Genomic DNA, 13,416 nt, shown 5'->3' on the forward strand with positions numbered 1-13,416 from the left:
AATAGATCAAGAAAGTAATAAGCTCAATGTATAGAAATAAATGTCATAAATCTTTTGTATAAAATATAGCGGTATTTTACTATGTCAAATTACTTTTTTATTTAATTGAACCAATGATACGATAAAGTTCTGCATATTGTTTCTATTTTGTAAGGATTACAGATATTTTTTTCGACTACCCTGGTACATTAACTTACTCAGCACTTTCATATACTATAGAATGATAAATCAGTCATACAAGCGGAAAAGTTGATAGCAACTGAAGTAAATTCTTGCTTCCTAGCATCTTCATCAATGTAAACATGCGAAATGTTTTTGATCGCTGGGACACGAACATCGAGAGGATGGGATGATGATCGGTGCACAATCCAGTTGAACTAAAGGCAGCATATATATCGGGTGGCACACGGAGAGAGAAAGAGTGCGAAATCTCGCGTAAGGTAACGCGATACGAAGCACTGTGACGAATTAATCACACTGGTGGGGGATCTCAGCTACCGAATCTATGTGCGCAACGTCGAGCTGTGGTATCTTTTTATCTTTTACGAATCACTTCTGGTCTACTCTTCCTCACTCTATTAATGTATTTATTTATTCCTCTCTTCAAAGATTTGTTTGTCACAGCTGCATTCAGCTTACGCGATATTATACTATTTATCGATACTTTTTTTCGATCGTCGTCGATTACATGAACAATGTCGAAATTTTTTACAAATGGACTTTATTGAGTAATCAATTCAATAATAATAATAATAATAATAATAATAATAATAATAATAATAATAATAATAATAATAATAATAATAATAATACCTAATGAAAAATATTAAATAAATACTTAATAATAAATAATAATACTATATACCAACATTAGAATGTCAATTTTTTAGCAATTCTTTTAAAATAAAATAAAGATGGGTGATTTATTATAATTAAAATTAAACGATATAAGTAAAATTTACCTTCGTTGTGCGAGTTTCAACATTTCTTGGTAGATCTGAAATTATCAATAATAAAGCTGCAGAGTAATGTTTTAATGTTAAATGACATTATTTAGTCGATGCTAGATTAAGCAATAGTGGGTGCAAAATATCATTACACATGAACACATATTTAATAATAAATAAGTATTTAATAATTATATCAGCTACAATATATTTATATTCTCATATAATAACTAATTATTATTACCTGATAGAAATATGACTGATTTATGAATATTATTGATAATACAAAAATCATAGTATTTAACATATTTCTGATAATCGTTCTACTACTGCACGTAAGATAATTAATTTAATGCTAATTATCTACATACATTATAAAAAAAGTTCATTCATACAAGAATAATAATCATTAACAATTTATACAGCACTATTATTATTGTTAAAAAGTGTACGTGGAAATGAATTGCTAAATTTTTTTATTATTACGCTTGAATATACTTTGAACTCAATTAAAGTAAATACATGTGTTCATTTATTGTAAAATATTTGTGTGAACTTTTAGAATACGTAAATATTTTGAGATATGTGTTTTGAGATTTTCACAAGTCATTTATTTAAATGTGAAAAATGAAAAATTTGAAAGAATATAATTACATAGCTGCAAAATTCTATTGCAAAACTGTTGTTCAACATCATGTCGATTAAAAATACCCATATTTACTATTAGTTGCAATTACATTAGTATAACTGTAAAAGTACAATATTATTGCATATACAGAATTATAAGCGCACACATTAAGCAATAATACAATTGCCATTAGTTGGATCTTCTTTCCCTTCTCAAGACTTGTATGGCCATTTTTTCGAACAATAATAATCATTATGATGTGCAGTTCTTGACGGAACGTTAGGAGCGTCTCGAATAAAAATTTACGCTTCTCCGTGTGAAGCTGTATTTCTTAATCACACACTTTTTGCACTATGGCAAAAGCCATAAACACTTTATAAGTAATGAGCGTTGAGTGGATGTGTCGCATCCACAGAAGTTTGACCATTTAAAATTCCGAAGGTCCGGTCGGAAGTGTGCATTGAAATTGAAGGAATAAACATCCATCCATCATCCGTATTTAGCTCGTCAAAGCCCGGACACTCGCGACTATCAGTGGCCAACTCTCATTACATGCGAGTCCGAATTCCCGAGGCTAGCGCGGACACTTGTCTCCGCAAAAGGCCCCTCGATTGCTTTCACTCGCGGCAGATCATCAATTACAATGGCCATGGAAGTCGAGTAGAGAATGCCGTGAGCGCGTCTCTAATGATCGGCCGCGAGCGATCGTGCGTGCACCGGAGCCTCCTAGCTATAAATTCGCGGCCGTCGCTCGCCTCATGGGCGTTCGCACCTCGTTGTAAAGTGAAATCTCGCCGGCTGAATTTGAGGCCTTCGGGGGTAGAGGGGAGTACGCTGCCACATGAGGTTGGCTATCAGGCCCCTATCAAAGCCGAGACAATCGGCTGGCACTTTTGCGACTCGTTCGGGATCCTCGATTTATTGCTAGACGGGCTTGGCAATCGTCGAAAGCGGCTTTCCAGCAAGCCGATGCTTACGATGCTAACGGCTAGCTCGCACAGTGCCTGGGAGGCGAGTAAGTGTGGCTTTCCTTTCGAACGAGGGCCCTTAATAGTTTGAGGAATTCTCGAACGTACGGCGTAGGCGAGTGAATAATTTTTTATTATTATGTAAGGTATCTATCGGCGCTTTCGAAACTTCATTCAATCTCCAACCAATAATTGTAAGGAAATATATCGCACTTGCCGTTTTTCACAGTGCTTAATATTTAATTACGTTTATCGAATGGGCTCTTTTAATTTAAATGTCAAGAAATTTTAATCAGGTACGGTACTCTGGTGGAAACATAATCTTTTGAAAATTTTATCGCCTATGATTTTTAATCTATGGACAAGCTTAACTGAAAATTTCACGATCGCATTTAAAGCTCAATTTTACCCTTCAACAGCAATTTTTTACAAACTTCTTCCACCTTTCTTCATTACTAAGAGAAATTTGATGCGATGGTAAATATATATATATATATATATCTTTTTAATCGTAGCCTGTACATACTATCATATAAATCATAAATAGCTTCGATTCATAATCCTCGTAACGTTCGCTGAGGTATAGAATTATTTACAGAAAGCTTTATCATATAAATGGTATTATACTCCCTATTATATAAAACTTCTCTATTTAGCACACACCACCTTACCAGAAATATTTGTGCAAATAAATTTTAACAATTTTTCTTCATTTAATTTATTTTTACTTAATATTTTTTCATCAACTTATCCGGTGACTGTTAAATTTATAATTAACCTCCCATAATATTACATTTTGGGAATTTATACTTCTGTAAATATGTCTTCAAAATCTACGATAAATCCAAGCTTTCAAGATCATAGATTAATAAGAAAATGGGCGATCGTATTCAAAATTAATTTGGTATAGTTAGAAATACCAACAGATTCACTATAAAAATTCTGCTCTCAATAATAATTTGTAGCAAATATTTGCAACTTGTAGAAAATTGTCGCATAGCTTAACTATTCAATGCAAATCCAAGTATAAATAATCGTTAGATCGAGCATGAACAGCAAACATCATTTTTTCATCATCCTCATCCAAGCTGACAGTATGGCGTAGCAGGTAGGGGTTTATAAAAGTCGACGCATAAAAAGAAAAACGACCTACGGCACGATATGTAAAAAGACCGAAGCGCAAGCGTCAACGGCGCCTTGCACGCATTGAAAAGTCGAGAGCGAGATGCTCGCGCGTATCTGAGAAAGAGGCGCACGTGCGGTCCATCGTCGCTCTCGTTTTCGTCGGATCATCAGTCGCTGATCTCGGGGTGGATCTCGAAGCATTGTCCATACCTTCTACACTTGCTCGATTCACCCGCATACTAAAGTTTGCTTTATAAAATGAAACAATAGCCATTATGTGAAACACTCATCGAGTTCTTGGGTTCGCGGTGCCCACGGACCCGGGAACACTTAAGGTTACTGCCTTTTTAAAGGATATTTATTTATTCATTTATTTATTTATATAGTTTCGCCACAGGTGTCTTTTCTCTCTCATTCTCTCTCCCATTCTCATTCTCCCCCCCCCCTCTCTGTGTGTTACTGGCAAGAAAGTGTGGCCGGCCGATTCATGGGACTCGGCCGTGTGCCGAGATTTACGTCCTAAACGTAAATCACGCCTGTAATTCATTTTCGCGCAATTTTTACACAACTGTCACAAGCCGATGGAGGCCTTGCCGTGCTTTCAGTATTTTGAAGAAATTCAGAAGGAATTGATGTACTGCTCGAAGGTTAATTTATAATACGTTAACTATGACTACTCCTATTATCTCGGCCGTTCTTTATTCCTTCGTCATTCATTGAAGTTCCCCATCATGCGAAAAGCTTAACGTTAGTTATTCTTTAATTAAGAAAAAGTAGTTTTAAATATTTCACACTTAACCGTTCTCATAGTAAAATGTTATAAACATGGCCTTTTCTTAAGAAGAAGGTAGCCTCTTATATTACACGTTTACAGATGTGGCTAAAGGTGCCGATTGATAAACTGCAAATTGAATAATAGAAAAATTACAATTTAACAATATTGAAATATATAATAAAATAAATGCAATATTTTTACAGCCATAAGCCCATTGTTTAATTTCCTCGAGTCAAGTTTACCAATTAACAATGGTACCACGTAAATCGCTGGTACATTCGATATATACGAGTACATACATCTGGTTTAATGTTAACGACAAATAAATCTTAGGAGTCCTAACAAAATACCAAAGATGAAATGGTCAATAAAAAGTGGAAATTGCGACTTGAGATAAGTACCACGAGCCGGAATCTCTGTCAAAATATAAGCCGTACGGTTTGGCCACCCAACTATCGATAATTAATAAGAACGGTGACGAGTAGCTCGTGAAACGCGACCCCTTTCCGCGCCCGGCAAAACTGACAATAGAGACCCAATGACGTCTCAAAGAAATATCCTGAGAGCGCGGAAAGTGGCACATTATAACACGAAAATAGCCGTTCGATCGACTCGCATACGACATGTTTATACGGGAAGTCGGGGGACAGGTGCATCGAAGCGCATTATACGACAGGCGGTGGAGGGGCCCGGCGTTTATGCCTTAAGGACAATCGTGGGAATTCCATTAAGTGGCCCTTGAATGGTTCATTCACGTCGATCGGTCGGCTGGTTTCCTCCACGAGCTTGACAGATCAATCGCCCAGCTGACCGGTCGTGCTGTCGGACCCATTGCCAGATCCATTGCCAGACCCATCGTCGGATCCGTCGTCTGATCCATTGCCTAATCGCCCGCTCGACTTCGCGCACGACTTCCTTCTCGGCAATTCTTTTTCCGCCTCTGGCCCCTAGCCGATTGCTTAGCTTTTCCATGTTTCTTCTCCTACCGTCCATTTTTACGCAACGTAAGCCTCGGATCTCTTGACATGCGCACGCCTACTTTTACCGAGTAATTTCGGAAAGAACGTTGATTAGCCCGCACTTTGAATCTTTTATAAATCTCGAACGGCTTTTATAAATCTTTTTTTTTTGCGTGCTTACATTTATCGCTTGCTTATCTTACCACTACAATTTCGAAAGTAATTGTAGATTTATTATAATCATATCATATTTTCGGTCGTTGTTACAAAAGGTATGTCGGTGATGGAATTTTGTTACTTCGATGACACTATGCAGTAAAGTTCTCGGAAATAATGACCAATCCTAGGTATTTCATTATTTTTTCTATATCGTGCTTTGATTTTTTTTTTATTTTAATGAAATATGTTGCCCACTACGTCGCTAAATTCCACAAATCTTGTTTTTATATCTCCTATATTAATAAGTGGACTATAGATTCTTTCACTTTGCGTATTATAATACTGGTGCTGAAGATTGAAAATAATAAATTAAAATTTTTTCAAAATAAAATAATGATAGAACCAATCATTAACGTTTAAAAGAATCACATGTTCAAATAAGAATAATTCGCTAAAAGAGAGTGAAGTCGATTATCGCATACATACTTGCATGCTTGCGCGATACAAGATGAAACCACGAATCTAGCTTTAATGAATTCGCATAATTAATAAAATAGTTTTAAAAATTAACGATTACGTGAACATTGATTTAACAATGCTACGCATATTATCTAGCAATTTCGGGGAATACGGAGAAATTACCTTCTAGTCTAATTTCATAGGCAATATGGATAATGTCCGGATGCCCTAGAAATGGATCTTCATCGATAATAAATAAAAGCCAATTCCACACTGGGAATGATTCGATTATGAAAATTCATCGAATCGATACTTGGATCGCGTTCAATCCTATTGGGCCCGGTAAAATTGAGCGCAGCCTGCGTCCGATCTCGGGCTGCCCATCAAGAGCGGCATTTTTCTTCAAGTGGCGCGTGCCCACGCCGATCGCTCCAATGTAACTGTAATGGAGATGGGATGAGGGCGAGATCGGTGCACGCTTTCTCGTAATTGAAAACGTCTTATCTTTCCCTCTCTCCCTTTCTCTTCCTCTCTCACTCTCGTCCTCGTTCGTTTTCTCCCTCACTGTCTCTCTCTCTCTCTCTCTATCTATCTATTTATCTATCTATCTATCTAACTCTCTATCTAACTCTCTCTCTCTATCTATCTATTTATCTATCTATCTATCTAACTCTCTATCTAACTCTCTCTCTCTATCTATCTATTTATCTATCTATCTATCTAATTCTATCTCTATCTCTATCTCTATCTCTTTTGCGCGCCATCTTGCATTTCAATTGTAAGCTCGGGGATGTAGAGGAAACGTCGGCGGATAATTGCCCAGACGAACGAGACAAACGATTGATAGACCTCGCTGTGACGCTCGCCCGCATCTTCCAACGATTTGTCCGATCGCGAACAAGCCACGCGCATTCACTATTACATTGCTCGCATTTTCCTTTACGTAGGTCGAAGTAGATTGAGATGCACTTTTGGATATCTGCTTCCTTTATTATCGTATTTACCGTATTTTTCATTTCAATTACTCCAGCTTTCGAGTTATAACTGTGTTCTTTAACATTACGAATGATTTCTTAGTCACGCGACATGAACAATGATCAATTTAAGAAATTGAAATGTATATGAAACTTGAATGTTATCATATTAATAACAAATGTTATTTGTACATTCATACAAATTCAATTTTTATAAAATGATGGATAAAATAATTGAAATACATGACAATACTAGATAGACACATTCATCGATTTTGCCTCCCTTTTTTGTAACTTGAATACCTTTAATGCTTTGCTTATTTTATAAAAAACAATGAATGAATTTTCATCACCTTGTTTATATATATATATATATATATATATATATATATATACAGTTAAATATGCGATTGTGTATATGCATGCATACGCAATTTATCCCAATATATACATATATATTTATCTAAACGAGGTCATTGGATTTATGTTCACTAAAAGTAAATTCAAATGAAGCTGTAAATTAATTCTTTGTACAAATGCAAATTACCCAATCTGACGTATACATTAACAAGTACTTCAGAACGAATTCGCCGTTAATATATATTTAAGGGCCAATAAAACTATCCTATAAAAAATTATTTATTTATGATGATAAGGACAAATGCGCGGATAGAGAAATGTTCGTAGCGTTACTAGCTACATTAAAAAAGTGTCTCCGTGTCAAAGACCTTTGGTATGACTACAAAATTGAATATAAGACGTTTTTTAGCTTAAGATAGCCGTACATGTTCGCATGCATTCCCGTCGCCCAGTATGCAGAAGCTAAGCAGGATTTTCATGTCGGCCACTTCTATCGCCATTATTAAGCGCTCTTTCTCTTGATCTTCTTCCTTAGGATGCTGGACAGCTACGAGAGAGGCGAGGTGACACCACCACCACCGGTGAGCAGCTACGGCGGCTCCCCCGGACTTCTGGCGCTTCACTCCTCGCTCTACGCAACGCCTACGTCACGGGCATTCGACATCGACTCGGGCATTGACGGTAACGAGAGTCCCATGTCCATGGACACGCAGATCATACCGGTGACTATTTACCTAAAAATATCAAACTTATCTCAGTGTCCTTATGAATATCCTCTCTGCCGCTCAGAGGCAAATTCAATTCCTGGATAATCGCTTCTCTTTCAACTCGATGTACGATGTACAAGCAAACATTAACATTAGTTATAAAAGTTCTGAAATTTTCTTAAGAAAAATGCAAGCATTTTCTTGTTTCTTTTTCTATTACAATATTTCAAGAATGGAGATATATTTCAGGCATGAGAAATTCAAAGGTTATAAGGAGTACAAAATTTTATGGTTGTAATTCTATTTAAGCTCGATAAATTTCGTCGTCGCGACGATCATATTATTCACAATTACAGACGAGGCCTAGAAATTTGTTTCAATAATATTTAAATTAATTTTAATAACAAGTCCAACTATACAAAAAATCTTCATTTTATTTCAAAATTTTCCTGGATGTATAATAAATACCGATAAATTCAAGATTATGACAAGCAATTTAGACATTTTTACCTTCTACCACAGTTAAGTCAAGTCGTAAAAAATTTGTTAAATTAAATAAATATTAAATTATGGTAATGAATACACAAATGTTAACGAATTCCTTATTTTTCGATTATATAATACTAGTGAATAAAAGCAATATGATATAAAAAAAAAGTTTTTACAAACGAATAATTGTATAAAATAAATAACAAATACACTTCTACTCATAAATTTACTATATTATTATGAATATAGTATTTTCATAAGCAAAAATTTTATAATGTTTCTTTATAAAATATTGATACAACACTTGTGCTATAATATTTTTACTACGTAATCAAATAATTCAAAACTTGAGAAGATAAGAAATAATGTGCATAACATATAAAAACATGTTATTCTTACAACCACCATACTAAAATAATTCTAAATCTTTCGCGTCGATTGCTTTTAAATTTATTTTAATAACAACGGTAACAACAAAAGTATAATAGTAATAATGATAGCAATAATAATATTAATGATAGGATTATTTAACTGCGAGATAATACACAATAATGCAATTAAAATACTTGAAAAATGTAAGGTACAAATTTTATTTTTTAAAAATTTATAAAATATAAATGTAGAATAATAGTAAATGATTAGATTAATATATAATTATTGAAAGATGCCTCTTACAACATTCCTCACTAAAATAAACTTTAACAAAACTCGCTATTAATGATAGAATCGAAAAGATTGGCGCACAATGAACGTTATTTGCCCAGATACCGGGAATGTTGAGCGGTCCAGCGCAGCAGCGCCTCGAGGACATGTCCTGGTTGGCTTCTGGTCCTTCCCTTCAGGATTACCAGCAGGGTCTCGGCCCAATGTCCGCCGGGGTGAAGATGTGCCATCCCGGAAGTGGATCGGCCGCCGCCCGGAGCCTCAAAGAGCAACGCATACGACGTCCGATGAACGCTTTCATGGTATGGGCCAAGGTCGAGCGCAAGAAGCTCGCCGACGAAAATCCTGACCTCCATAATGCAGACCTCAGCAAAATGCTCGGTGAGTCCTGGATATATTGACGTCATTTCGGTCGATCTTCTTTTGTCCAGCATTTTCGCCTCCTATCCGATACATTTATATTTGACATCTCATTTCTCAATGTTTTAAATTTGAATATGAGATACTAAATACGTAAAGTCGCAATGATTTCTGAAATATTTACGTTTTCATTAGTACAATCGTAAATTGAGTAATTTTTCTTTTAACTTAATCAGCATTATTTATGATACGGCAGATAATGCTCAAAAAAGTTATGTAGTTACAATGATTTTGAGCTTGATATCGATTTAGCTGAACTTTAAATAATTATTGTATTATTAGTTGTTTTAATGCAAGACATTTTTATATTGAATCACTGATTTTAATATTATTTATATATATTGACTGTAGCATCTTATTTATATGTGTGTCACTAAATTTCACTGATAAATTTTAGAAAAACAATAAAATAATATTCTGAATTTTAAAGAGTTTCCCACATAAAAGAGTGTATGAAAAAAACGAGATAACGTGAGCGTTAGCGAAAAGTGATTATAATTTTCAATAAATTATTCCGGCACTGTAATTACTTGTTGACATTGAACGAATTAATAACTACCTTTTCAATAACTGTTATGATTCATCAGCTTATAGAAACTTTCATGATCGAACTTGATTTTAATTAAGGTTTATACTCAGGTTATTTAAAATTTTCTAAGTATATCGCTCACGATAAAATTCCTTTTTTTTTTGGAAAAACGTAAAAAATGTGAGTTATTCTTCCATTATCATTATTGTTATCGACGTCATTAATAATTAAAATATCTCACACACTGCTTGAATTTATAGAAGCGAAAAAATCACGTCATTCTTCAATTAATTTTATAGATCAAATCAGATCTCGATCCCATTGAAGATATTTTTCTCTAAATCGTACGCCGCTTTCAACTAATTAAAGCGGTACCGTTTTCTAAAAAAAAAGAGCCACAGCAAAACCCACTAATCATGAAGGTTATTTTTTCGTCTCTTACGAGGATAAGCACGCGCGGCTTTCCTGTTGGAAAAATAAAGCCGTGAAAATCTCAGACAAGAATTGCCAGGGAAGCCTTTTATTCTTTTATGGGAATAAGAAAGTTGCGCGGCTGGGAAAAGAAGAGTTATTATTTTAATTATAATGCCCACATTAATGGAATTCCCATTTACGTCGAAAGGAAAAGAGATCTATTTTTTTTATCTATGTTCGTGCGAATTGTCTCGGCGTTGGCGGTACCTCGGCCGATCTTCGCGACTCTTGCAGGTTGCTCTAGATCACGTTTCGAATCAAGGTTGATTTGCTCCTGAAGAAAACTGCTCGGCACTCGTATAAAATCAATGGCGCGAGGTCGAGGGAGGGAGACTGGAGTTAGAGAAGGAGGAAGAGAAAAAATTCACCTTGCCTAAGTAAACTCCGTCGTTAGGTCAGATGCTAACGATTACGAAATCCTTTGCAGAAGTTAACAGTAACTTTGCACTTTACTTTGTTCAAATAGCCTCGATACATGGTACAATTACATTGCTTCTTACCTAAAGATATATGCAATATATGTTAAAGAAAAGCCTGTTCGACGTTGTTAGCCCATTGTGTTTAATGTCTTTTAAAAAGAATTTTATTAGTCATTTCGTTCAAACCTTAAACAATTAATTGTTTTTAATTCAAACATTGATTGCTTCTGTACACATTTAATAATTTCATAAAAAGAAAGTCCCTTTTGTATATCAATTTTATAATTAATAATTATTCAATTACTAAATTAAGCAATTGAATAATAATCTCATTATTGTGATGCTTATATAATAATACAATTAATAGTGATTTTAATTTCTTAAATTTCTAAAGCATGATAAGTTTACTTTAGTTATATGACTTAACAAACTACATTAACCAACTAATGATTATTTCAAATAATTACTTAAATATAGCCCAATTGTTCAACCTGGATTACTATTCATTTTATTAAATATTTCCACAAATTATCGTAAAAATTTCACATCAACTTTCATTACATGTGATAAAGACTTTATGAAAATCTACCGATTCAAACGCGACTGAAATGAATAATAATTAACAAGAATCTTCGTCTTATAGGATATCCTTTCTAAGTGTTTTCCTTCGTTATCGTTCTTTCATAATCATAATTAAAAGTATATTACGTACAACGAATATTTCACAAATGAAACTTTCAAATTTCTAACATTAACTTGAAATATATATCCATGCTGACGATTTTGAAAATGTGTAATTGTATCGATTTTCTATCAAATAACTCTCTAACTAATCGAATTAATTTCTCAATTATGGTACAGAATTTTAGAAAATGAAATCATGCTTAAATTTAAAAAATCATATTTACTATATGAATCGTATGATCAAATATTTTTTAGTTCATTATTAGAATTAACGATGTATAGTGATTAATTAATAGTGTAAAAGTCATTTTAATAATTATTTCATATAATTAAGAATGCGAAAGAATGAAGCGTTTATAAATTTTATATAAATACTATTTCATGTGTATATATATGAATTTTGTATATATATATATGAATGTATATAATTGGTATGCCAAATATTGTCTGCAAAATTTCTCTCACACCTTTTCTAGGTATGTCATGAATAAATACAGAAAATTCCCTACCTTGTATTTCAGACATTTTATGCATTTTCTAACGCACATAGCAAGAAGCTGCTCTTACAAACCATTTATTTCCGTTTGTTTTCTGTTTCATTCAATTGCCAATGTATTTTGCTCACAATTACATTATAAAATGAAAAATACTTTTTCTCTGCATTTTTAAAGGTTTATAACTCTAAAGCACCAATAAATGACTCAATTGCTTGAGTAGAACCATTTGTTTAAAGTAATAATTCATATTCTGAATATCGGGCAAGCCACTGCTCGCTCTAAAGAAAATTCAAAGACTTGAAATATCTTAAACATCGCCCCAGAACGTATATATAATATAATTCAAGTAAGAATGCGGTTGAAGGAAATACCATTAGCTCCTGATTCATAATTCATCGTTAAATTTATCCTAAAATGGCAAAGGGATTTGATTTGAAGTTAGAACTACTGGAAATTTATCCTTGCAAATGCTTACAGTCGAATATCTTGCTGGAAATACAAGCGAGCAGCCACATTGAATTTACGAATCTTTGGTTCACCGAATGATTGGTGGCGGCGACGGTGACGGCGCTCGAGTCCACCTCGAGGACAATTCTCGTTTAAGCTTGGTCCGCGATCGAACTCCTCAATCTACACCGATTCAATGATATTCGTCGATGTCACAAGTCGATTTTTCGAGACCAGTCGTGGCGGGCGGATACGAAGTAATCACGTGGAGGTCGGAGTGACCAAGTGGCCACCGGGTCTGCGTCTAGACCTATATATCATTGGCTCGGAGTATTCGCTCAAAGTTCTCTTGACTCCTCGGTATACGGAGCTATGTGCGCGGGCAGCCGCGTAAATCAAACGTACCACCCGCGCGCTCTTCGACGCGCACTATGGAAAACTCACCGCCTCTCTCAGATCGACGCTGCATTAGCGCAAGACGTCGCGACCCGACGATTATTATGCGCCTCGAGTATCCTCCGCCCCCACCGATGTAAAAGCTGCGACTGTCTTTCTATCCTTTCATTCTCGTTCATTCTCCATTTGTTCTTTATTTCTTAATTTTTCTTTATCCCCCCCCCCACCGCCACCACCGCCACCATCCCATACACTGCGACTATCTTCTTACTTCTCCATCTTCCCTTGGCCGCCGGACTACGTATCCACGTGTGCGTACGTGCATGTGCCTCGGGTA

The 13,416-nt window shown here is 35.0% G+C and overlaps 1 protein-coding gene across 1 annotated transcript in view; it reads left to right on the forward strand.

Annotated features, from left to right (window-relative positions):
• The window catches only part of LOC105363497 (probable serine/threonine-protein kinase yakA), a 72,505-nt gene that overhangs the window by 18,740 nt on the left and 40,349 nt on the right, over positions 1-13,416 (forward strand). The window contains exons 2-3 of the mRNA XM_011501223.1: positions 7,890-8,076; positions 9,315-9,594. Coding sequence (XP_011499525.1) covers positions 7,890-8,076; positions 9,315-9,594 — 467 coding nt within the window. The remainder of the gene's footprint in view (positions 1-7,889; positions 8,077-9,314; positions 9,595-13,416) is intronic.

The sequence above is a fragment of the Ceratosolen solmsi genome, unplaced genomic scaffold (genome assembly GCF_000503995.2).
Source record: "Ceratosolen solmsi marchali unplaced genomic scaffold, CerSol_1.0 scaffold57, whole genome shotgun sequence".
NCBI lineage: Eukaryota > Metazoa > Arthropoda > Insecta > Hymenoptera > Agaonidae > Ceratosolen > Ceratosolen solmsi.